The sequence below is a fragment of the Desmodus rotundus genome, chromosome 6, assembly GCF_022682495.2.
Source record: "Desmodus rotundus isolate HL8 chromosome 6, HLdesRot8A.1, whole genome shotgun sequence".
In the NCBI taxonomy this organism is placed as follows: domain Eukaryota; kingdom Metazoa; phylum Chordata; class Mammalia; order Chiroptera; family Phyllostomidae; genus Desmodus; species Desmodus rotundus.
This window is the reverse complement of record NC_071392.1, coordinates 143,079,433-143,106,741: the sequence shown is the minus strand read 5'-3', so window position 1 is coordinate 143,106,741 and position 27,309 is coordinate 143,079,433. Positions and strand designations below refer to the sequence as shown.

Sequence of the window (27,309 nt, the reverse complement as noted above, 5' to 3'; positions counted from 1 at the left end):
GACCTGCCAGTCCTTTCTCGTTACTGAGTGTGCCAGAACTGGACAGAAGGTCACCTTTACCACTTGTGTTTTCCCATGATTCCATGCTACAATAGCTTAGGGCCCCAGAATGAATCTGTCCTAAACCTCTGTGGCTTATTCCACTGAGCCCTCTGCTTTTTTGCCCACACATGCGGCTCAATGAGGATGCACAAAATCCCATCTGTGTACTCATTGGCTATGCAATACTTTAGAAACCTAGCTGAAACCACAGCTCCAACACTTTCAAGCTCTGTGAACCTGAGATAGTTATTTGAATTTTGTGTGCTTTGGTTTCTTCCTGTATAAAGTGGCAAAACAATACTATGTTTGCAAGATGTGAAGCTAATGTAAAATAATACTAGCACAAAGCTTGGCAAATAATGAGTTTCCAGTAAATAGCTATGATTAATGTCAACTTAAAACAGGGCACTAGAGAAATTCTCCATTCGATTAGAAGAGTGTTCTCAAAGTGGGATCCCCTGCAACAGTATCACGTGGAAGTGCTTGCTTAAAACACAGATTTCTGGAACAAGACCTAGTGAATCAGAATCACTGGGGCAGAGCCTGGAAGTCTGCACCCAGACTATTCCTCTGCACACAAAAGTGTGAGAAACAATGAACCAGGGCTGTGGACAGAGTAGCTTCTTATCAATGAAAACAAGGGTATCAGGGAGAGCCCCATAGTACTGAACACGCTCAATACTAACAATTTTCCACTAACAAGAGGTAAATGGGCGCCACCTGCTGCCTTGTTTTAGAATGCAACGCTGAGGTGTGTTCAATTCCTCTCTCAGTAATTGAATTCACTCTGAAAAATGATTCAATCCTAAACAAGATATCCACACATTAGAAAATATTGTTAGAACGAGACATGAAAACAGTCTTTATTAATAACCAGAATAAAACTTTCTGAGTTAAAGGGTTTTTGGAGTTTTAGATTAAATATATCTAATAAGCTCCTGTAATTTCAGGTTACTGCCAAAACAGCCAAGGAAAATCAAGCCCCTCGGCCACCGGCCTACACCGACAGCGAAAGGAAAGCAGCAGCACAGGATGCCCTGACGCCTGCAATGAGACCACAGGCAGCTGTGCGCACCTCCAACACCGCCTCCCCCATGCCCAAGGGAAAACCAAGTGAAACAAGGAGAAGCTTTCTTGTCCTGTTCTCTACTCCTGTCCAGTAGCAACACTTCCACCTGCAGGACACTGGTTAAAAAGTTAACATTCCCTTCTAAAGGTACTCGAAAAAGCCTAGTGAATTACAGTCTGCTGCTAAGTTTAAAGCTGATGTGCCCTTCCAGATTGCTAATGCATAAAACATTCCCAGAGGCTCAGAGAGATGGGCAACCTTACAAAAAACTAGCAGTTGTACATCATATTTCAATAATTCAATGACAAGTCATAAAAAGCATTTGTCTTTAATTATTGTTGGGTTTTAGGAAATAAATGGCAAGCTATATACACTGTGGAGGCAGGAGTCCCCATCACAGAGTGTGAATGATGGTCCGGTTGCGAAGCTCCTGAATGTACTCTTGGGCGTGGGTGACTGCTGTCTTTGGCGCCTCGCGGGGAGGGGGAGTGCCTTCCACCAACTTCACAAAGTAATGGCAGTAAACCTTCTCCATGATCCCAAAGCGACCTCTGCCATGGTAGCGAATGCGTTTCAGGTACTGGCCTCTCCCTGAGGTGGACTCGGCTAGACAGGGAAGAAAAAGAGAATTGTAGGAGATGACTGTGCTCACAAGGCTACGCAGCCCAATCCGTTCAGTACTCTGTCCTTCCCCTGATTGGATTCTAAGGCTACATGAGCTCTCTGGCTGGCTAGAGCAGGCCTGTCTCAAAACACGGGTCTCCTGAATACCTACTGTGGACCAGGCTCTGTTCTAGGTGTTGAAGAAACAAGAGTGAACCAGACTAGCAAGGACCCTGCCTCCAAGCTGGGAACATTGCAGAGGAGAGAAAATAAACATGTCATTTCAGTTAGTGACAGGGACTATGACTAAAATAAAAGTGATGTGACAGAGACTGATGGGGTGTAGGGGGGCAATTTCAGAATGGGAGCGGGTGACAAGGGGCATCCTCGAGGAGGACACATTGGAGCTAAGACCAGATTGAATCATCCATGCAAAGATCTTGGGGCAAGGTGTCAGGGCAGAGGGAACAGCAAGCACGAAGGCCCAATGGTGGAAACACGCTTGACTGTTTCAGGAACAGAAAGAGGACCAGCCTGTTGAAGCACAGGAAGCAAGCAAAGAATGGTACAAACAGGGACCAGAAATGCAGGCAAGATTACATGGAGCCCTGGAGAGTCAGGTAAGGAGTTTTGATTTTATTCTAATTGTGATGAGGAGCCCCTGGAATCAATGGCTCACAGACATTGGTCCCTGCGCTGGCTCCATCAAACGGACCTAGGGAATGCATTTTAAATGCTGACGCTAAGACCCCGTCCCCGGACACTCTAATTTAGTATGCTTGAGGTGGGCCGTGGAAATTACATTCCGAGTGAACACCCCCACTCCCACCCCAACTCTGGTTCCCCGACAGTTTTAGGAACTCTAGCCTCACAACCGCCCCCTCTCCGCCCACTCCCCATTCTGCATGTCAAAGCCTGACCTGGTAAAATGTGAAGAAGTCTAGTACAGAAGAAGACAGCTGTTCACCCACAGTAAGTCAGAGTACTAACCACCTTTTGCCATTTTCTGAATTGATTGATATTTATTTCTTAGTTAATTTAATAAGCCTTTTAGAAGGCAAAAATCTATAGACTACCTATCAATTTAGTCCACGGCAACACTCTCCATGTGTATCGTCACACTGTGCTGTCACTTCACACACACAGGGACTGCACCAAAGTGCGCACCAGACAGCCCCTCACTGCAACCCACGGAAGGGGCCCCGGCAGGAGCGCCCTCGCTCTGCCCAACGGAAAGCTAAGGAGCCGGGGATTAGGAAAACTGCCTAGGGTCTCAGTAAGATAAGGAAAGCCACTGCCCTGGTACCAATTTCATCTACAGGGCACTAACGAAATGAGGTTAAGAATGTCCAAGGTGGTCAAAAGGTACAAGCTTCCAGTTATAAAAAAGGCAAGTCAAGGGGATGCAATGCATTGCATGGCAACTACAGCTAATAATACTGTACTGCATATTTCAAAGTTACCCAGTGAATAGAGCTCAGAAGCTCTCGTCATAGGAAAAAACAGTCTGCATCTATGTATGGTGATGGATGTCAACCAGACAGTGAGGTGGTCATTTCCCGACACATACAGATAGTGAACTATGTTGTACTGCTGAAACGAGTATAATGCTATATGCCAATTACACCTCAATAAAAAAATTTCAAGGAATTTCCAAAGAGGAAGCAGCATTATACAAATCACTTTATAATGAAGTGTCAGAGGTCCCCTAGACCCACCTGTCAGGAGGAAACGTACAAATAAGAACGGTGACGCTGGGAAGAGTGTGGGAAACTTCTACAGAGCATTTCACAAAAATGATGGCTGCTTCATCCACAACTACTTCTCTACCCAATGTGTGGCACCGACTTCTGAATGCTCTCAGATAAGGAACACACTCCGGTGAAAGAAGTTTCCATACTTACTCACAGTGCAGCGCTACACAACATATCAAAACACAGTGATCCACACTGTCAGGTCTATGCTAACTTCCATTTTCCTTCCATCTTCCCCCAAACACCGAAGAGTAGATGCTCATTACCTGCTAAATGCCAGTCATGACTGCATCCTCGGGCCCTGAAATATCATCTGCCTATCTTTATGGCACATAATGCCACCATTTTTTAATGTCCAAACAAAAACATAAATTCTTCTGGAACACCGGGATGAATACACTCTAATGTGAAAACACAACAGTCTCTCCGCAGTCTGAGTGCAACCAGGTCTGGGAATGCAGATTCCAAATCGGTTTTTGATCTCCCCTCCTCAAGTCTTTTCTCCACTAATTCTGCACATTGGGGGTTTCAAAGTGCATTTGTATGGAACCATTGCAGTTAAAATGAAACAATACATAGAAGCCCACTGTCGGGTGGGTCTGTTCCAGCTGAAACATGGGTGGGGACAGATTCAAAACCATGCCATTCATTCACCCAACTAATAGTTCTGAGCTCCTACTGGGTGCCAGGCTCTATCCTGGGCTCCAAGGACACAATAATGAACAAGATCTCGAGAAGCATTTCTGTTTGAACCAGCCCCACCCCTGGAGGCCACACAGCACAACTTCAAAACCATCGCTTACAGTTAATAGTCTTAAAGCACTGCCTTACTAACATAAAGCTCTTAAACAAAAACTTTCTATGGTTCTCCTTTCACATGGTTTTAACCAAATGCCACAGGCTGCTACGTTCACCTCTCTGGCACCGAGGCCCAATCCACCCTCCTTTCAGTTCTATCCTCGGTAGAATCCTCTACTTCCTTCACACTAGTCTACTCATCATACCACCCAACTATGGCTCCTTCCAAACTACATGCCTTTGCTCATGGGGCCACCTCACTTTGACAGTCATCTTTTCTCCTCAACACTTTCAGATCCCCCAAAGCCTCTCTCCAAAGGTCTAACTTTCTAATCCATACTGGCCTCCTCTTCTGTACACCAATTCCATTTATCTCTATTACTCTTTTTGGTCCCAAACCATGTAAGTGTTCATGTTTCCCCTTCTTCAACCAAACTTCTACTCCTTTTATATTGCCCCAGAAGTCCAGGCTCCACGAGAAATAGAAATGACTTTAAAACACACCTGCTGCTAATTAATGTCATGTTTCCAATACAGGCATCTCTGGTAAGTTCACTCAAATTCTAAACTAAGTTTCAAAGTTTTCCAAGAACGTATAATACTAAGAGTGTACATAGTTTTATTCCAACTCAGAAGAACAATTCATGCATCCCTCCAAAGGGTTACTACTGCCAAAGAACAAAACAACGTGTGCTAAACGTTTGAAACAAAAGACATACCATCACCTAACTAGGTGCGTAGTGTGCCCATGGAAGGCACTCAAACACCTTTTGAATGAAAGAAACATTAGGACATCTCAAAAATGGGAACAACTCTCTAAAGGAAATGCCCAACAGAAACCATGGATTTAAAGTAATGTCAATATTTCTGTTACTAATATTTAGGGGAATGAGAACCTTGAGGGTTTAACGTTAGTAACCCTCCCACCCCACCTCATCACTCTCAGCCCATAAGACTAATTTACAAAGTCAGTCGATCAGTTTCTCTAGTGAGTCACTCTAGATGCTGTGAATCACCAAGCAGTGACATTTTATTAGTCCATGTCCACTTGTTAAGGCTATTCACAGTGTCATCTGTCATCATTATAAGTTTGAAAGGGAAATGAACTTTCAAAGTCTGTGGTCATGCAACACCAGGTATTAGCTTTAGACTGATGACAGGCACTTGAAGGAATCACTGTATAATGAGAACATACGCTACCAAAGAGCACTTCCTTTAAAATACCTATGCTTGCTTATTTCAGGTGACAGAAGGAGCCACGGCTGAGATGAAATGGTAGCCAACAAGCAGCCAGTCTTTTGAAATCTTAAGAGAAGTCTATGGAATAAATTGTCTAGGCCTTTTCCAAGAACACAACACCATTTTATACTTACCTACGTTTTACAGGTTAGAATCACTAGGGGACATACCCAGGCCCCTCCCTAGGGCTTCAGATCCAGTAAGTCTATGGTAAGACCCTGGAATCTGTATTTTTCTTTTTATTTTTAATAGTTTAATTTATTTTTAGAGAGAGGGGAAGGGAAGGAGAAAGAAAGAGAGAGAAACATCAGTGTGTGGTTGCCTCTCATGCACACCCCCAATGGGGATCTGGCCCACAACCCAGGCGTGTGCCCTGACCCGAATCGAACTGACAACACTTTGGTTCGCAGGCTGGCACTCAATCCACTGAGCCACACCAGCCAGGGCTGGAATCTGTATTTTTAACAAGAACCTCAAATGATTCTTATCCGGGAAGTTTGGCAAATACAAGGATAAAATGTCTGATACATCACAGTAAGACACTTCATCTTCCTGAGCATACTCATCTCTTTTTCATCCATAATGAAAAGAGGCAATGAAATACTTAGCAAATGAGTTTTTAAATCATAAGACAAATCCAAACTACCTGTCCGACTTAAGAAAAAAGATTTTTGCCCTGGTTGGTGTGGTTTGGTGGACTGAGCATCAGCCTGAAAACCAAAAGGTAGCCAACTGGATTCCCAGTCAGGGCACACATGCCTGTGTTGCAGGCCAGGCCCCCCCCCCCAACCGGGGCGTGTGAGAAGCGACCAGTCTACGTTTCTCTCACACATCAGTGTTTCTCTCCCTCTCCTTCTCCCTCCCTTTCCTGCTCTCTAAAAATAAATAGTAAGTCAAATATATTTTTTTTAAAGAGAGATTTTCACATGGAACTACATGAAAAGAGGGTGCAGGTGGGGCAGAGATTTATCAGCAGAAACGTACCATAAGGAAACCGACGAGTTAAAGGCCCATTCACATAGGATTGGTTAAGTTTATTTCCGCTTAATGGCAACAATGGACTTTGTTCATTCATTTAGGGGGACAGGATTAAGCTCCTCACCTTATCTCTCTCTACTACAATTACTAATGTGGACTTAAAGACAAATTCTATTTCATTTGTGTCTGAATCCCATTACAAAGTATTGTCTATCAGCTAAGAAGCCCAAACATTCCTAAGAAACGGAATAAAATTAATTAAATTTGATTTGTTATTCAGCCACAGCACAGGAAAGGTCACCAAGAGGTCTTGAGTAAATGCTCTTGCTCTTCATCCACTTTGTCTCTTCCAATCATTCTGGGCTCTCCCAGCATTATTTACGCATGCTGCTCCCAGAAGAAAATGCCTATGATTAACTACTACGGCCCTGTGTCTTCTGAGTTGCCATACTGATTTCCTTCTGCATCCATGCATGTATGAGAAAATATTTAGTTGTACAGGTTTCAGCTTTAAAATAAGATACTTCAATTGAAAATCTCTACTCGTTTGAATTTCAGAAGTCTCTGTCTGGTTGGAGCATCAATTCCAGGTGAGCTGAGGCAAGACTTCGACTGAACGAGAATAAGTACCTCTACTAGCACAGCAGTTATGTGACAAAGCAGGGTTCAGATAATTTTTTTTACTCTAATTATTGAAAACTTGTAAGGTACAACTAATTTCACCAATAATGATTCAGCCTTTTTTCCTCTATTCGATTAGTAGTTCCCTATATCTTGAATTTAAAGTATCTTTAGATAAAATAATCCTTCTTTATAAAGGCTTGGCAAATGGAAAAAATTTTGCTTCGACATCAACATCTTTGTTTGATTACAAAACTGCTGAGGTTAGGAGTAATCGCTGCTGAAGTGAGAGAAAAACATTAACTCCAACTACTGTTTCACTTTACTGTGGAGTTGGGAGGGGGCAAGAGTTCTATAATAGATGTTGATCTCTTTCTGGAAAAAGGGCTATGTGAAGGTATGCTACAAAAAAAAAAAAAAAAATCTCTTATATTCTGTACAAACGCTTCCCAAAGCACTTCACTTACATGAGTTTAATCTGACGTGGAACGAGCACACAGAACCAGAGACAATGCTTCGGGATGTAACACTGAAGGGAAACAAATGCACCCGGGTCATCTGAGTCTCCCAAGGCACCTTGACATTTACAATTCAACAGATGTTCCACTCTGGTAACTAGACGGTTAACTCACAGGGCACCTTTGTAGATTAGGCACGAGGCTCAGCATATTATAAAAAGGATTGTTTTAAATCCACCTATGATCCCTTTATTTACCTCCTTCAGGTTGAGAAATAATTCATTTAGAACGAAATCAGTTATGTTCTTTCTTAGTTTTATTATGATTAAAGGCCCACTCTGTGTAACATCTTGGTATCTATTACTCAATAATTATTGGCAGTAGGTTTCACAGCCTCAGTCTTATTAAAGAACAGGTAACAATAAGGCAGTAAGGTTATTACCATTTACAACAGATTAACATTAGCATGCTGAAGGCTGAAGAATAAGCTATTACCAGCAATTTTCACTGGCAAACCCAGTCCTAAGTAATTAGGTGTCAAAGACTGTTGCTAGATAAAGAACTTGGCATCGCTGTTAGAGGAAATTGTCCAACACTAAAAAATTTAAAGATCTTACCTATGTATAAATTGGATCTGAATTCCACATTGTGGTCTCTCACTGCCATCTCTTGTGCTTCTAAAAGAATCTTAAACAAGGAAAAGAAAGGCATTCATATGGCGGACCCTGAACTAAAATGGAATTAAATTTCTCATTTCTTGCTGTTATCTCTATATGACTGCTAATCACATGCCTCCATTTTATAGTCAATTTTAAAAAGACAGTATCAAGTGATAATGGCACTAAGGAAAATGGATACATAAGCTTGCCTTCCTCAGACAAGAATTGCAAATGCGAGGAACACAGCCCATCCAGCTAAGTTTTCAATGGAATGTGTGCTGTGCGGGAGAAGATAGCAGCCCTCGTGGCAGTACCCTTGGTAATGAATATTGTGTCTTTGAGTCTAAAACTGGCCAAAAAGTTCAAGAAGCTCAAGAGCTAAATTTTATTGAGAATACTTAAACTTCAGATCCACCATAACCATTAAGACAAGAAGAGAAAATAATACTTAAAAATTTCCTTTAAGAATTATTAAATTTAAACCCCATACATATTTTGAATTCAGTCAACTTCCTCCAAAGCACATTTTTAAAAATAGGACAACTGTTGTTGGAAATAACAGGAACCAGATCTTTCACTCCTTTAAAGGTAAAAGAGCGCAGAACAAGGCTGGGTACGTAACGATGCTTAATAATTGCATTCTGAATTGAATTAAATATAGTCATTACCATGGAACTTCTTAAAAGCCTGAATCCATCAATCTTAACTATTCACCTACTAAACTAAAGGATAAGATCTGACTTCAGGTGAGAGATTTAACTGAGGGATGGTAAATAATGCTGATACCCCTAGATGTCTTCGAGACAGCTTTTCGAAACAAGAGCTGGCGCAATGACCGTCAGCACATTTATACACAGAATCAGCTATGTTTACAGCTGGGTCTTTAAAGATCATCCAATCCAATCCCACCTAGCTTATAAATTAAAGAAAACAGGACCAGACACATGAAGTGTCTTGCCAGCGGTCACAACAGAAATATCAGAGAAACGGCCAGACTCCAGGTCTCTGCACTCCAGGTCTCATGTTCTCCACCCAACTCATTAGAAAGTCATAAACTCTCAGCTGTGGAATTGACCAAAGAAAAGTGTTCTAAAAACTATATTGTCCTGACCAGTGTCAAAGTGAAAGGTTGCAGGTTTGATTCCCCATCAGGGCACATGCTTGGGTTTCGGGCCAGGTCCCCAGGTGGGGGAGTACAAGAGGCAACCGATCGATATTTCTCTCTCACATTGATTTTTCTCTCCCTCTCTTTCTCCTTCCCTTCCCCTCTCTGTAAAAATAAATAAAGAAAATCTTTTTTAAAGAAATAATATGTCAAGCCCCAAACCATTAAAAAATAAAATTTATCACTATCACTTCAAAGATAAACATCTGGTGTAAATAAAAGTATCTCAGGAAAAAAATGCTTAAAGCGCACTACATCCCAAAGGCATGAGAACATTAATAAAACTGAGCACCTAAATCTGTATTGTACGGCCTATGCATTAACACCCGGAAATTCAGAATTTAGGCTGAGCTTAACACCTGCAAGCCAACTATGCACCCCTTGCCCCAAATCTGAATTTACCTCTTTAATTATTTGGGCTCCTTTCTTGTCACTGAATTCCAATTGAGCCAAAGCCTGATCAATGGACATTCCTTGAATCTAGAGTTAAAGGGTAGCAGACAAGAAAAAATATATTAGTTTACAAAGTCAATGTTCTCTTTTCAATGAAAAGAAAAGGCCTTACATGATCTAACTTCTAAAAATAGCTAAGTAGTTATAAGTCAATTATATCCCAAACAAACTGGGGAAAAAAATTTTTTAATTAAAATAGTTAACTAAATGCAGGCAGAAGAGAAGTTTGAGAAGGGATGCCATCCTCATTAAGTTATAATCAAGCTTAAACACTGTTCACCATAAAACCTAGATTGTTAGTAGCTCAATAAAATTAAAGGAGAGGGCAGACATGGCAGAGAGAGGTCACGGTTGGCAAGGAGCACGCTGAGCACTGAAGGCAGCCCTTTCTCCTGTGGGATAAATGCATCACATGCATATTTGCTGTGCTTGTCTCCACTCATCCCGACATTTCATTAAAAACAAAAAACAAAAAACTTAGCAACAGTTTTGAAACACGTTGAATCAACTGTTACAGGTGAGTAAACCTGCTTTCTCCATTCTCTGGCTACAGCCAAATTCCTGATGCCTTTGTTCTAAATATCTACATATCCAATGTGACACATTTTCTCAGAAGAAAGGTGAAAATTAAGCAAAATTCCTCACCTCTGGGCAATCATCTTTGGATTACCTACCAGTTGCCTGAATATGCAGTTATACTCCTCGCTTTTTAGAGAAATTGCAGCATTTTTTTTTTTATTTTTCAAATCCTGGGGGAAAAGTCATAGCTTAGCTTCTTTTCCTAAGTATTACATGGTAACAGTCATTTTAGCTTACCAATTTTGCCAAATACCACATCTTGTCTCTGCTGTACTTTATTTGTCTTCGACAATGGTAGATTTCCTGCCAGATAGGAAAAAAACTTCAGCAAGTTTATATCAACAAAACAGCAACATACTGTTAATAAAGTTTTGACTTTCTATGCCCAATAAAAATGCTGCCATAAGAAATAAAAACATTATTAAGATTTTGCAGATTTCTTTTCCCTAAACAAGGTTATATATTTTCCAAAGTCTCACTATGATACAAAAAATTACTAAGGGAAAAATAGAAACTATAAAATTGCTAGTTTGTGCCAATATTTCCTATATTTTTATCCAGAAAAATAGTAAAAGATATGTGAAAAGCATTTTTAAAAAATTTAGTTGGTGAAAAGAACAAACAAACATAAAGGTACAAGATAAAAAGAGTCCACTGTTAGTGAAGAGAACAACTGTGAAACAGAGAAAGTAACTACTTTTATAGGAAAGCCAATATTCTGGGCATTTGGTCAAGAGCATGGGCACTGGAATCACACTGCCTGGGGGTTGGAATACTAGCTCTACCACTTACTAACCACAGGACCCCCGCTACTTAACCTCTCTCTGCCTAAATTTCCTCTTTAAAATAAAGGTAACAGTACCTGCTTCACAAAACTGTAAGTAAGGATTAAATAAAATAGCCTACATTTAAAAAAGCACCTTACATTGCCTAGCACGTGGTAAAATCTTAGTAAATGTTAGCTTTTGTTACCTTCTATTTACAGGGGTAGGTATATCCTATTTAATTTTTTTTTAATCAACCATCCATTAAACAATGTATGGTTTACAAAGCAATTATAAAGCCCAATATTTCATTGATCTGACACATGGAGTTCGGAGGGGAACATTTTACAATCCTTTTACACAGTGAAAATCGGAGAAGTCAAGTGACTCGTCCAAGACTGCAAAGCTTGTGAGAGACAGAGCTGTAACGGACGCAAGGGTGCCCTGCAGGGAGACATGCGCACACTCCTGATGCAACGTCTGGCAGGTACATCTTCAGAGTTCCCCTCCTGACTCCGAAACCCACATTCTTTCCATACCACATGCAGTTAAGTAACCTACACACTCAATGAGGGAACGTTAAACTAGGATATAATGTGCAAAATAGTTATTCGAATGAAGTAAAATTAGGTCTAAATTATGGAACATGTGAACCAGTAACTACATACTGCCACTTTAAAAGAATTAGGAAACATTTGTTAAGGCACACAATAGCAAGGACACCTCAGAATTTTCTAACGTTCTGACTCCCGCAGGAAATTTTCAAATGCTTTAGAAACAGCAGTTTTCTCCGGTGGCCACCTTTTAATCTGTACCAGATTTCATCTGAGTTGTAATAGAAGCTGACAGGCTGAAAACTGTAGCAATACCCTAATTACATTTTCAGCAGTAAAGTGTCTTGGGGAGCACGGAAGAGGAAAGAACTGTCGTGACTGATAATATTAATCTGCAAAAATTAACACACACAAAAAACCCTTTTATATAAAAACCTTTCAATTCTTGGTATCCCGTGGTGGGCTATCTTTAAACCTGAATTGCATATGATTATCTTCAAATTGTGTGAGAAGGATACTGTAATCCCGACAAGAGCATGGGAAAAAAGGGACTCGAGAGTTTACAAAAAAGGAGAAAGTTATCCAATCATCCTCTTCTAAAACTAAAAAGCTCAACTTTTACTTCAGGCAGGTGCAGTGCCTAAGGATACTTTCTGAAGAAAAACCAAAGTCTCAGTAAATAAGCCTAGCATGGCAAATAAAGTGGCAAAGTTCGAGGTCAGAAGGCCTGGTTAAATATCACTGATAGTAACTAGCCTATATGGTACATGAGGTAAAGTCGGGATATAATGCACAAAATAGTTATCCAATGAAAAGTAAGTCTAAATTATGAAACGTCAAAGCCAGGAACTTCTAAAGAAGTTAATTTATTTTTAAATGCATATAATAACTCAAATGACAAAAACAGTGTTACCTAATAAAAGTCCCTGCAAGAACTTCATGGGAATCCACATTAATAATGGATGAGCAAGACTTTTCATCAATATTTTAATTAATCCATGAATTGAAAATATGGCTGTTACAGAAATAGTTATTCAAACAGTTCTGATGTGCAGCGTGGGGCAAAAGCAGGTTTACCGTTTGTATGGAAAATGATACAGTAATAAATAACAATACAAGAATAAACTGTTTCGCATACTCAACTGTAAACCTACTTTGGCCTCATGATGTAGTCTCACTACACTTTTAATTTATTTAACATAGCCTTTTTCTCAAAGATACTGCAAAAGCAAACTCAAGCCCAAATTAAAAAGTAGGACTATCTGTAAAGAAACTGCATTAATTTCTGTCTTACTTTCTTTACCATGGTGAAACCACATGTAAGTTAAGTCTACACAGGCAACTACATTATTTGGGAATTTGTGCTAGCTAAATTAGACAGGTCGTCTTAAAAATAACAAGAGGGGCCTAAGACGTGCCTAAACTGTATGCCCCTAAGATGTACTTGGTACCCATCCGCTGTTATTGGTTCAACTACGTTTATTGATGCTGACGATCAGAATGAGGTAGAACGGGAAACATTATCTGGCCCTCTGTTAAGTTAGAAATGAAGCCAATTTTTAAAATGTCTGCAGCGAGCAGACTGGCAAATCCGAGGCGCGCTGCACGTGATGGCCCAGTGTACGAACTACGGGGCTAGATGAGCAAGTCATTTTCTGTTCATAAGGTGGGTATTTATGAAGGGCACTAATATTTTGGTCATAATAGGTATTAGTGATACACCAGTGTCAATTTACCAAATACAAGACAATAAAGTCAGAAAATATTAAGGTATTTTCCAAAAGTCCCCAAAAGGATTACTCACTAAAACAAAATCTGTGCAAAATAGAACATCTAATTAGGTTTCTCAAAGTGCCTACATAAGATCAAGCCAAAGGTCTTCACACAGGCACTTGTATAACAATTAGGAGAAATGATACAAAAAAGTTAATCAAAGTAGTTTCAGGAAATGTAATACAAAACAAACGGCTGGATCGACATTGTTCTTCACTTGCTGAAGTTAAGCGAGTGGCCTACTGGTAACTAGTTTGATTTTGACATTTGGGATACATCCTGCAGTACTTTGTTTTAATATCCGAAAAAGACTCCTTATGCAAAATATAAAATTTTGCTCTTAGATTCTGGACCTGACAAATACTATTATGACTTCTTTACTTCCAATTAATATCTAAGTTCAAAGAGCTCAAATAAGAAAGCTCATTAATTGTAGGAAATATTTATGATAAATTTTGCAAATATATAACATTTCTAAATTTTGGTTAATTACAAAATGGAGTCAATACTTAATAGTAGATTCTGTTGTAAATCTAACTTTTACGTTCTAATAGCACAATAAAATATAAAAATGAATAATGTATTTGTTTAAACTATTAACATCTCCTTCTCCTCCTATTTCCCAGCCAAGTGGGAACTCTTTAAATAAGTAAATTAACTCCCTTAAATTAGAAAAGAAAAATAAAACATAAAACTGTACTAATTCAGACCAATACCTAGACAGCAACTGAATCTTAATAAAATTGATGCTGTCAAGCTCCCAAATGGAAATACGTGGATGATACTGATTAGCCAGGAGACTTCAGTCCCAAAGGCCTTTAAAAGATGTATACTAAACTGTATGACTTATAATTAATACAGTAACTCTATTTCTAAAGTACTTAGCACAGTTTATTTTCTTAAGGATTCAAATGTTCCCATCTTGTTTATACTATTACTACTTGCTTAAACTTTTCAACAGATGTAAATATATTCAACAGAAAATTCACAATAAGCTGGAAATTACACATATCTCAAACAAGAGCAATCACAAGCAATTGAAGAAGGTAAAAGAATTCTGAGCAGCTAAAAATAAGATAAAGCTTGATTAAATTCAAACCTTAGGTTCAAAGGTTTGTGAATTATAAATCGACCAAGTGTGTCTATATTCAAATATAAAACATTGGAAAACCATATATGATTTAAATACTGGCCAATGGTTTAAGTCATTCTTGCCAACTCCTCACGCTCCATGATCAAGATCTGTGAGGAAGCCCTGGCTGGTGTGGCCCAGTGATTTGGGTGTCACTCTGCAAACCAAAAGGTCGTTGGTTCGATTCTAGTCAGAACACGTGCCTCGGCTGCAGGCCAGGCCCACAACCAACTGATGTGTCTCTCGTGCATTGATGCTTCTCTCCCTCTCTTTCTCCCTATCTGTCCCTCTCTCTAAAAATAAATAAATAAAAACTTCAAAAAATTCACTAGGAAGCCTCTTGGAATAAAAAATCAGCAAGTCTCAAACTATTAGCTCAGTTTTAGAGTTAAGGCTTCTATCCAGGAACTAAAGGAAGGCAGACAAATACAATCTTTTTAAACTTCCAAAGAGATAAATCTAATATATTTTCTTTATCCATTAAAGAATCATACCAATTGCTTTTTTTCTTTTCTCAGCATGGAATAATAAATCATTGCTAGCCACATAAGAGTGAGAATTCTTCATCAGAATTTAGAAATTGGCCCTGGCCAGTGTGGCTCAGTTGGTTGGGTGTCCTCCTGCAAAGCAAAAGGTGGCAGGTTTGATTCCCCGTCAGGACACTTGCCTGGGTTGCAGCAGGTTCAGTGCCCACTCAGGGTATACGCAGAAGGCAACCAAACAGTGTTTCTCTCCCTCTCTTTCTCCCTCCCTTCCCCCATTTCTAGAATCAAGAAAAGAAAAAAATATTTTTTAATTTAGAAATTAGTTCTACCCCAAACTTACTGCTGGTCTCCGAGGTTCTCCAGGCAGTTGTGGAGGATAAACAATTTTATTCTTCTTCTCCCATCTTCGAGAAACGTCAAGAGAAGCACTTGTGTGGATGTGTGACTGGGGTAAAACACTCTGAGATGAAAGAAGCCTGTAAAACAACAGATACTTAGAATCTTTTTGCAGAGCTTAGTATCTTCTGAACCATCTAGGCTTCATTTTGACAGAAACTACTTAAGGATCACGAGTGGATCTAGATATATTCACTAATAGAGGCTGCTTTTACATAAAATAGCACAAAGAGCTAGTTTATTCAAGGCTAAGAAGAGTGACAAGTTAATAACTTGCATAAGTCAAATAATAAATATTCACCCAAGATCTCTTGCTCTCACTAGCTAATAAATACTGACAGTATTATAAGTCAGCCCAGCTGGAAAGCAGATTTAAAGAAGACATAATGGATCCCTGACCTGACGAGTGGATTTCCTCAACTTTGTTGGGCAAGAAGACAAAGCATCATTTTACAATCCCTAAGAAATTAATCGATAAAGCCACCACAAAGTGTATCCTGATGGAAGAACATATCACCCACCATCCATGAAACAGTCTTTCCACAAAAAGTGAACCTGAACCGATCAAGCCTCTACATTCAATACAGGAAAAACAGAGACGGGAACATATCAAACAACACCAGGAGAATCACTCAGCAAAATACAAGATTTACAAAACCCTACAAGACAAAAACCCATTTTCTTCAACAAACTGTAAGTAGAGGGGGAGGGGGAGAGAGCTGAACAAAGAACCTAGAGATTAAGAGACTTAAGAGAAATAATTCATTTCAATGTGTAAACTATTATCATTTCAAAAGTATGACAGCTACTTAACCATTGGAAATTTGAATGTTAAATGGACATCTGATTCTTCTTTATGAGATATGCAGTGAAATATTTATGGAGGCAATAACACTGGGGCCGGGATTTGTTTCAAAATAAGACGGGGGAGAGTAGAGGCTACGGATAAAACAAGATTAGCCATGTGTTAAAAATTGTTGGAGCTGAGCGTTGGGTCCATGGGGTTCACCACACTGTCTGCTTTTGTGTACGTCTGGATACATCCAAGTAACGCATGGAACTTCAGTGTTTCCCTACCGCCCATGGTTAGAATCCGAACTCCTGCACAAGACACAGAAGGCCCTTCATAATCTAACCCCAACCAGGCCTGTCTGCTTGCTCATCTTATGACCTCGCCACACAGACATTATTTATTCCCTAAATAAGGCAATACTTCCGTACCTTTACCCTTTTGCTAATACTGTTTTCTCCCCCCTCAATGTCTCCTGAATGAAATGCTTGTCCTGTTTAAAGTTCCACCTCAAATGTCACCTCAGTGTGAAACATCATCTAGTCCCCCTCCCAGACAGCCATTCTCTCAGCTGTCTCAGTCCTTTGCTCTTCCAGCAATTTGGCAACGAGCTGGGCCACTGTACTATAATGAATTGGCTACAGAACAGTGAGTGCTGTAGTAAGGGTATAGATTTGAGCATCCTAAGGGCAAGTCTGACGTCTTTCACGTTCCAGCGCCAATGACAACATCTGGCATATGAACGATGAGTAAATACTTAACCCAGACTTCAGTGTACGGGCAGATTCCCACGCAATACATGGAACTGGATGACTTACTTGGCAAGGTCTTGGTTTGTAGCCCTCAAACCATTCAGACTAAAGAATTTTTTAAATCCAATCCTCTCCTAGTGGCTCATTTCTCCTCCTCTACCTCAAGTAACCATTTTATATCGTAATATTAAGATCAGTGCCATCTAAGTACCTGACAAAATTTGTACCTTTGCCATATGCATTTATATTCCAATGTTTTAAATGAAAAGCACAAAACTAGAACACACGATGTCAAAGGGCAGGACTTCCTAATGAAACTATAAGCCAGGTGATGAGGGCAGAGACCATGGAGTCAAGCAGACCTGGATCTAAATTCTAACTCTGATTTACTAAGTGAATGATCCTGGGGAAGTCACGTGACTTTCCAGATCTCAGTTTTCTCGACAGTAAAAGGAGTAATAACAGTAATCACTTCACAGGTTTCTTCAGAAGCTCAAATGAGATGCTGGAAGTTAAATACTTGACACCTACTAGGGCTCAATAAATTTTACATATTATATTTAGAATGAGGAGAATAATTCTTCATTTTGTTGTTGGTAGATGAATAATTAATGTGCCATATCCTACAGTGTCTGAGAGATGATAAACACTGATGGCTACTATTAATTTTATTTATTTTTTAAAAATGTGTTTACTGATTTGAGAGAGAGAGAACAAGACAGTGAGAGAGAGAGAGAGAAACATCAATGTGAGAGAGAGACATCGATGACTGGCTGCCTCCCACACACTCCCCAAGTGGGGACCAAACCCGCTACCTAGGTATGTGCCCCCACCGGAACCAAGCCCCCAACCTTTCGGTGTATGGGATGATGCTCCAAGCAATTGAGCCACACTGTCCAGGGCGCTAATATTAATTTTAAATTAAGCCCTTTGAACAGTTAATCTCTCCTGTTCTCAAAAAAAAAAAAAAAAAAAATCCTGTGAACTGTAAACTTTGTATCACACAATTTCAAATCTTCTCATGTTTACAGTCATGATCACTTATGTTTCTACTAAGCTGTAATTAACTTTGGGTACACTAAGTTCGCTACCTCTCTAGGACTCAGTTCTTTATCTATGAAAAGAGGAACTGGACTACATCGTCTCCAGGGTGTCTCTAAATGCACTTCTGTCTCTACTCCAAATAGACATGAGAAAGGTATTTTGGTCGTTTGAATGACCAAGTATGTATTTCTTATAAATCCCAATATCGTAATCCCCCATATCTAGCTCAGTGTCTTGTACTCAATCCTCAATACATTCGATGGATTGATGCTTAATAAATTAAACACACTTTGAATTAATAATGACAAAGCTTTATGAGTACCTATAATACTTTCAGGGCTCAAATTGTTCACAAAATGAATTATCAAGTAAATACATAAATTAATAAAATTAATTTATTATTATTTAAAATTTAATTATTAATAAAATAAAATTATTATTCCAAATTTGGTACTTAATTCAGAGGATTGGCTGTGGGAAAGAGGGGTGGGGTGGGTGGAGGGGGGCAAAAAGAAAAAAATTGGGACAACTGTAATAGAATAAACAATTTTAAAAAGTATGTTATTTGCAGGAACAATTATAGAGGACATATGGACAATAACAACGGGGGGTGGAAGCAGGGGAGGGAGGTGGAAAGGGCTGGGGTGGGGGGAGGGTAGGGGGAAAAGGCAGAAAACTGTACTTGAACAGCAATAAAAAAAAATAAAATAAATTTGTTTTAAAAAGTACATTAAATCCAAAGTTCTTATGTGCCCTCTCCTGGCCAGCTCTTAGAATAACACTAAATTTAAAAATATAAAATGCAACAATCATAAGGTAAAATTGAAAATAAAACCAATTCAAAACTTGAGGCTTTTATGACACCTTTTTTATGCGAGAAAGCTTATGAAGGGGTCAGTTGAGAAAACAAACTCAAGAAAAGGAAGCTGGTGGGATTAAAAAAATGTGGCATGGGTTATTGCTATTGTTTTCCAACAAACATTAAATTTTAAGTCTGCCTAGAGCTCCAGTTTACTGTTAGCATTCTAAAAGATTCTTAAATCTTCTTTTAAAAAAAAGCACTGAAAGACACCTATGATCAATTTTTATCATTTTGAAATTCAAGTGTCATCACTAATAATAGCCTTTCATTTACTACGAATCTCAAATCCCATTAACGTTACTGCATCTCCGTAAAGTGGGTGAAGGTGAGGAGCTGTGTACTTTCCAGAGCACTCGTACACACAGTGTACACACCGGTGGCCCGCCGTAAGGGGAGGCCGCCAGAACTCACGCAGAGAGCAGGTGGTAGACTGAAACTAGCATATGAAGCATTTCCTTGCTCTCATTATTCCAGTGTTTCCTATCTACCAATACTTGAGAATTAAGTGTATCACTTCTTGTACTCTACCCATAGTCTACAGGCACTGAAGAGTAGTAGATATAAGCCAAACTTTAGATTAAGAGTTAATTCAGTTTGGCAAAACAGCTGGATACAGAGTCAATACCCAGAAATCAAAGGCATTCCTGTACACCAACAACGAATTTGCAGAAACAGAAATCAGGAAAAAAATCCCATTCGATATAGCAACAAGAAAAATAAAGTACCTAGGAATAAACCTAACCAAGGAGGTAAAAGACCTGTACTCAGAAAACTACACAACACTGAAGAAAGAAATTAAGGAAGATACAAACAAATGGAAGCATGTACCATGTTCATGGATTGGAAGAATTAACATCATCAAAATGGCCATACTACCCAAAGCAATTTATAGATTCAATGCAATCCCTATTAGAGTACCCATGACATATTTCACAGATATAGAACAAACATTGCAGAAATTCATATGGAACCATAAACGACCTCGAATAGCAGCAGCAATTTAGAGAAAGAAGAACAAAGCAGGAGGGATCACAATACCTGATATCAAACTGTATTACAAGGCCACTGTAATCAAAACAGCCTGGTACTGGCATAAAAACAGGCACATAGACCAATGGAACAGAATAGAGAGCCCAGAAATAAACTCAAATCTATACGATCAATTAATATTCGACAAAGGAGGCAGGAGCATAAAATGGAGCAAAAACAGTCTCTTCAACAGATGGTGTTGGGAGATCTGGACAGCTACGTGCAAAAAAAATGAAACTCGATCACCAACTTACACCATACACGAAAATAAACTCAAGATGGATAAAAGACTTAAATATAAGTCGTAACACCATAAAAGTCCTTGAGGAAAACATTGGCAGGAAAATCTCAGACATTCCACGCAGCAACATCCTCACAGACACATCCCCTAAAGCAAGGGACATAAAGGAAAGAATAAACAAATGGGACCTCATCAAAATAAAAAGCTTCTGCAGGGCTAAAGAAAACAGCACCAAATTACAAAGAGAACCAACAGTATGGGAAAATATATTTGCCAATGATACCTCAGACAAGGGCCTGATCTCCAAAATATATAAAGAACTCACACGACTCCACTCCAGGAAGACAAACAACCCAATTAAAAAATGGGCAAAGGACTTGAACAGACACTTCTCCAAGGAAGACATACAGAGGGCCCAGAGACATATGAAAAGATGCTCAGCATCACTAGCCATCAGAGGGATGCAAATTAAAACCACAATGAGGTATCATCTCACACCAGTCAGAATGGCCAACATAAACAAATCCACAAACAAATGTTGGAGAGGATGTGGAGAAAAGGGAACCCTCGTGCACTGTTGGTGGGAATGCAGACTGGTGAGGCCACTGTGGAAAACAGTATGGAATTTCCTCAGAAAACTAAAAATGGAACTGCCCTTTGACCCAACAATTCTGCTGCTGGGATTATACCCTAAGAACACTGAAACACCAATCCAAAAGAAGCTGTGCACCCCAATGTTCATAGCAGCACAATTTACAATAGCCAAGTACTGGAAGCAACCGAAGTGCCCATCAGCAAACGAGTGGATCCAAAAACTATGGTATATTTACACAATGGAATTCTACGCAGCAGAGAGAAAGAAGGAGCTTATACCCTTTGCAACAGCATGGATGAAACTGGAGAGCATTATGCTAAGTGAAACAAGCCAGGAAGTGAGGGACAAATACCATATGATCTCACCTTTAACTGGAACATAAGCAATAGAAGGAAAAAGCAAACAAATTATAACCAGATTCATTGAAGTTAAGAACAATCTAACAATAGCCAGGGCGGGGGTGGGGGGGTGGGGGCGGGGATAGTTGGTAGAGGGGATTACAGGAACTACTATAAAGGACACATGGACAAAACCAAGGGGGAGGGTGGAGAGGGGGGAGGGAGGTGGGTTCAGCTGGGGTGGGGTGGAGGGATGGGGAGAAAAGGCACACAACTGTAATTGAATAACAATAAAAAAAAAGAGTTAATTCAGATAAGATAGAGACTCTGAAACTTCGTAAAGTCACTGAAAGAAAGAACTAATACTTCCTATTTATTACTCAAAGTTCATTTTGAAATTCAGAACAAAGTATACTCAAGTCCCAAGTGCAGATAATACTGGCTTCAGGCTCAATCTTGAGAATATCATGCTATTATATTCATCAAGGTAAAAAACTCTTTGTTCCAAATTTACTTCTGATAACATTAAGTTAATCCTGCACTGGAGACTGAATAGAAGAACAGCCTCTCTCTTGCCTCATTTAAAATTGAAAACAGCGGGCTGATGTGATATGCATATTCTGATAACTCAATATAAGAGTTATTTTGTGAAAGTCAAGGACAATCAAACAAGGAAACAGTTTTGCAAACAAGAAAAGTTAAATTCCAGCAACCTTGGACAATGATATGCTCACTGTCTCAACCTCTGCACTACTGACATTTGGGGCCAGATCATTCTTTGTGGTGGAAGGCTGTCCTGTGCTTTGTAGGATGTTTAGTAGCATCCCTCACCTCTACCAACCACATGCTAGTAACAAACACTGCATCAGTTGTAAAAAATGAAACTATCTCCAGACACTGCCAAATGTCCCCTGGGTGGCAAAATTGCCACCAGTTATTAGCTAAAGTGACATTAAAAAGAAAGAAAGAAAGAAAAGAACAATAAGCAGCGCCAGTGACTGCAGAACAGGAAGCATGAGCTCTCTGCTCCGAAAGGTTTCCGTTACTGCGTCATATGTGTGTGGGTGGGTAGGAAGCTATATTTTCTCACTTTGTAAGCCAAGGTTAACTGTTTCAACTGCTAAATTTTACATTTTCATTTGTAAACTCCAAGTGGAGCCTTAAGCCTGCCTGGCATTCCTTTTGCATTTCCTGTGTCCATTTCCTCTCCTTGCCCCTATAAACAAATATCATACCTCTTCTTGCTAGTCAAACCTCCATACCTCCTCCCTCACCCTCAGTCTCAACGGAGAACCATGTTTATTTAGCTAAGAAATTCAAACAAGCTCCCACCACCTAATCCGTACACCTACCTGCATCCATGCCCATACTTCCTTACTACCTTCTCTAGTTACTACGCATGAACAGTTTATGCCCTGGCTAGGACCACTCTCATCCCTTGCTCTCTAGATCCCATTCCTGCTCTCCTACTCAAGTATATTGCTCTGGCAATTCTTCCTTCCCTCTCACCATCAGCAACGTTTTCCTCTCCACTGGATCACGCCCACTGCCAAACAAATACACTCCAACATCTCCCAACTTAACAGCAACCCTCCCCTAACCAGGTCCTCCAGCTACCGCCACAAAACTCTATTGTGTGCTGCACTAACCACTAGTGTGCACTCACTGTGTGCACTAGTGTGCAAGCACTGCAGTACCTCGCGCATCACAAACAGATGCTTAGGTTTGCCGGGAGGTCCCAGTGCAGCGACTCCTCGATTATTATGAAATCACAGACACAACTATGACTGTCGCGTGCATTTTTCTGGGCAGATGCTCTGTGGCGTTCCTCATATTCTCAAAGGGGTCTGTGATTCAAATTTAGGAACCACTGTCCTAAAAAGCAAGAAATCACAACCCCTCATATCAGAGTAAGATTTAATTAAGAGAGCACAAAATCAAGTGTTGTGTTGTCAAATCTTGCCGGTCATGGCAATCAGAACATTGAAAACAAAGATGAATAAAAACTGGAGATAATTTTTACCCTTTACTTTGGAAAAGTCTCTTAATGGTGACTTCACTAGATAGAAAAGTAGGCTAATTTATGTTTCAGTTTCTTACCTTCTTGCCAACTGTCGTATAAAAGTGGGTCAGCAGAGCCCTGGCTGGTGTGGCTCAGTGGATTTAGCACCGGCCTGCCAACTACAGGGTCGCCGGTTCAATTCCTAGTCAGGGCACATGCCTGGGTTATGGGCCGAGTTCCCAGTAGGGGGCTGCATGAGAGGCAATCACACACTGATGCTTCTTTCTCTCTCTCCTGCCCTTCCGCTTCCAAAAAAATAAAGAAAATCTTTTGAAAAAGAAAGTGGGCAATAGATAAAATATATAACCTCATCTAAGATTTTCAAGTGGTTAATGATTGGTTCCAGCATAAAAATGTGATTCCATGGAAAGAGCTTCATGGCACTATCATCCCCCCATTGCACCTCCACCATGCCAGGCACTGTACTAGACATCTCACTACTAATGCTCTTCTAACTCTCACAACCACCCTCTAGCGTAGGTATCACCCTCATTTTGTGAGATGAGGACACTGAGCCTTGGAGACAGTAAGCAAAATGTTTAGGGACATCTGTCCTTAGCAGAGACCGCCTCTGACTTCTGCAGCCCAGTGTTTATTTGAATATGGAGATCACATGGCTGTAGTACTTTTCCCACCAAACTGCTAATTCATGACATTTCCAACTTGATTTTTCTTGTGGAGATTTTTAAACTATGGACATCACAGTCACTAGTGCCTTCAAGCTTTTACACCAGCCCTTCATTTCCAAACCACAGAAACGTACTCTTCACTCTATTTGAACTTAAGTCCCCTCTTCCCAAAGAACTCCCCAGAGAAATTTCTTCTGGGCCATTCACTCTGTCCCTCCCATGGTGTGCGAGAACACTATTTAAAGCCAGAGAACTTTTGTTTAGATCCTAGACTTGCGACGTATTAACTATGCAACCTTTAGTAAGGCACAAAACTTCTCAATGCATCCATCAGTAAAATGGGAGACTTGGAATTCAAAGGCTAGAAACTATCAGTCTGCTGCCAATTACAGCCTACAGAGAAGTTTTATGTGGTCAGCAGCATCTTCCTTAACGCAGTTCAAACCCTTCACATGAGGAACGCACTCTAAATTTCAGTTGCTGCAGGCCCCACCACACTCTCTCATTTCACATAGCCCACTTCTCCCAGTTTATTCACTTCTAGCACCTGTACGCAGTTAGTTTCCAGTTACTGAATTAGACGATCTCTAAGATTTTACAGGTATCGTGAGCATTATTCACACCTTTGCTACTTAGTTTTCATGTGATCATCTCCCTGATAGAAAGTCCAGAACAAGGATTCATAAAATTCCGTAATTTCAGAACTAGAAAGAGCCTTAAGAGATTATCTAGAAAAATCCAACCATCCTATAGGACACGGATGAAAAGACTGAAGCCAAACTGCTTAAGTTACTTAACTCAGAGCTTCCCAGTTTAAATCAGCCAGGACAATTTAAATCAACAGACATTAACAAAATCTTTATTTAAGACCCTACGCTGGAGCTACAAAGAGAAACAAACAACTGACCCTACCTGCCCAGGGTTCACAGCTAGTCAAGGGCACTGACACACACACACAGGAAGCGACTCTTCAAGGCACACATGGCAAAAGGAAGGAGAAATCAATCTCTTTCATTTTTAGTGAGACCTGGGAAAACCTCCTGAAGGTGAAACATTTGAATAGGGACTTAAATAATGAGCAGGACTGCTGTTACAGACAGGAAGTGAGGGCACAGCATGAAAAGCCAAGAGGCAAGTAAATGCACAACATAAGCAGAAGAAAGTAAGTTAATCGGCGTGGCTGGGGTGAAGTGATACAGGGTAGCCTAAGATAGCAAAGTGTAGACAAATCCTTAGGGCTGTACCGCCTATCGTCTTCATTAGCATACCTCTTCATCCCTTTTAACCAACCACCTAGGACAGAGCTAAAAAAAGGGAACTGAATAAATGTTTATTGATTTTAGAGAAAGAGGAAGTGGAAGGAGAGAGAGAGAGAGACATCGAAGTGAGAAACACGCATTAATTGGCTGCCTCCCACGGCACCCCAACTAGGGATGGAAAAGGCTACCTAGGTGTGTGCCCACTGGGAATCAAACTCCCAACTTCTTGCTGTGTGGGGCCACCCTCCAACCAGCTGAGCCACACTGGCCAGGGCTCAGTAATAATTTACAATGACAGAAAGGGTAATAGCAACTAGCATTTAGTGTGGGGTTATTAGACGCCGTGCACTGTACTAAGAATTTCATATGCATCAGCACATTTAATCCTCACTTTCAAAAACCTATCAGGTCGGTACTAACACCCCTCTCAGAGCATATTAGAAGTGACACTGAGACAAAGTAACTTTCCCCCAAAAGTTAAAAAGTTGATTTGCACCCAACTTATCTGTCTCCAAAGCCTATATAAACCAAAATAAAGGCTAAGAAATGCACCGATCAGGAAATTTACAACCGACTATCAACTTCCAAATATCAGTCGCTGTGCTGCAGAAGAAGGACAATGAGAAGAGTGCAGGAAAGGCTTCTCGCCAGTCCTGACCCAACGGCATCCCATAACCCTAAACAATGCTTTTGTCCAGAGGCCAAAGAACAGTCTAGAGAGTACAGTATAAAGCTTCAAAACCTCCTATAACTGGGGAACCTTAGGCAACTTATCTTACTTTTGAGAGCTCCAAGTTCCTTGTCCGAAACAGGGGTGCAGCGGCTCGAACACTACACAGGATGCTATGACAATGAGGTAACGCTCAGACAGCGATTAACACAGTACCAGGCACGCTGTAAGCTGCGGCTGCCCACAACACAGTCCCTGCTCGTGTGGACACGCTGCTACAGCCGTCACTAGGGAAGCTGGACGCGGCCACAGGGCTGGGACAGTCTATCGGTGTCCAGAAAGATCAGAAGAGACTGTTTAGAAACACATTTACGATATCCCTTGGGGAACAGGTAATCCTGATGCCCTGAGGCTACGCAATAAGGCGGCGGGATGATGAGGTGAGTCCGCGGTCACCTCCACAGCCCCAGAGCCTAGAGCAGAGTCCGGCATGGGGGGCTCTTAGTAATTGACTGACAGACTGGTAAGGAAACCTTGGGCCCTTCCGCAACCCCGAGGCGACTTACCCCAAGGCCAGCTTCCCCCTCAGATTCTGCATCCATAACGCACCTGCAAAAGCAACACAGGCGTCAACTTAGACTCCCACCTCCACTCCTTTCTACCGCCCCTGAACCACTGAGAAATCCTCACCCAAGCGTCCTAGAGTTGCCGCCGCCATCTTTCTCCCACCCTCTACGGAAGCCTCCGAGCTCAGCCAGGGTCCGGATGAGGCGCATGCGCAATTCCCCGCTTTCCTCCCGGACGGAAAACCCTGCAGTGTCCACGCCTGCGGTGTTGTCATGGAGACCACGAGCACGCGGCCGGCGCTTCAGTTGTGGTCAGCCCAGATTAGTTTGGGAATGAATGACTTAACAAAGGCTGAATACTATGACTTTCCGGGAATTCATCGGGATCCAGAAAAATTGCTAAGCCTTTCTTCACAAATGGTCTGAAAGGATTAGGACAAGAGGGACGTGAACAAGCCACCTAACCTGGGTGGGCCAGAGTTTTCTAGCCAGTAGAATACAATCATTATCCCTAGAGCAGTTTTGTTTTAATATCACTAGAGATCACGTGGAAAGCTCTTTTATAAACAAACAGTTCAAATATAAAGTATGAGGTCCTAATCCCCATTAGTCTCAAATTGACCTACAAGAGAGAAAAAGTTAATGATCATCTGGCACTTGGTACCACGTGTGGCCAGCCGGTGCTTCATTAAATCTCACTATTCCTCACAGCAATCCATCAAGGCGTGGATTATCATCTTCCTTCTTCCAATGAAGATTTAAAATAGATTAAACCCAGTAGTCAATCTAGGGCTGCATGCCTCCAAATCTACCGCCCCTACCTACGGCCAACTACACGTTTGCCGTCTCTGTATGAGGATGGATGTCTCAGGTCTCATCTGCTGCATTGCAGGAGTGCCAGATACCCACGCAAACAAGCACTGCGGGTGCAGGAGCGTGTAAGCGCAGAA

The 27,309-nt window shown here is 40.7% G+C and overlaps 1 protein-coding gene across 1 annotated transcript; it reads right to left on the bottom strand.

Moving 5' to 3' along the window:
- Positions 1-1,420: 1,420 nt before the first annotated feature.
- On the bottom strand, positions 1,421-26,576 carry MRPL22 (mitochondrial ribosomal protein L22). The gene is made up of 7 exons (XM_024577084.3): positions 26,484-26,576; positions 26,360-26,402; positions 15,467-15,602; positions 10,656-10,721; positions 9,789-9,866; positions 8,180-8,249; positions 1,421-1,717 (listed from the first exon to the last, which is right to left on the bottom strand). Exons 1-7 carry the CDS (start codon positions 26,509-26,511, stop codon positions 1,506-1,508), a joined length of 633 nt encoding a protein of 210 aa, XP_024432852.2. The 5' UTR covers positions 26,512-26,576; the 3' UTR covers positions 1,421-1,505.
- Positions 26,577-27,309: the final 733 nt, after the last annotated feature.

Excerpts from the sequence above, each read along its gene's own strand:
- MRPL22 (XM_024577084.3), bottom strand. The coding sequence starts at position 26,511 with ATGGCGGCGGCAACTCTAGGACGCTTGG. Across the intron at positions 10,722-15,466 it reads GAGAACCTCGGAGACCAGCA|GAAATCTACCATTGTCGAAG; the intron begins GTAAGTTTGGGG and ends CCTATCTGGCAG. Across the intron at positions 1,718-8,179 it reads CAGATCCAATTTATACATAG|CCGAGTCCACCTCAGGGAGA; the intron begins GTAAGATCTTTA and ends TTCCCTGTCTAG.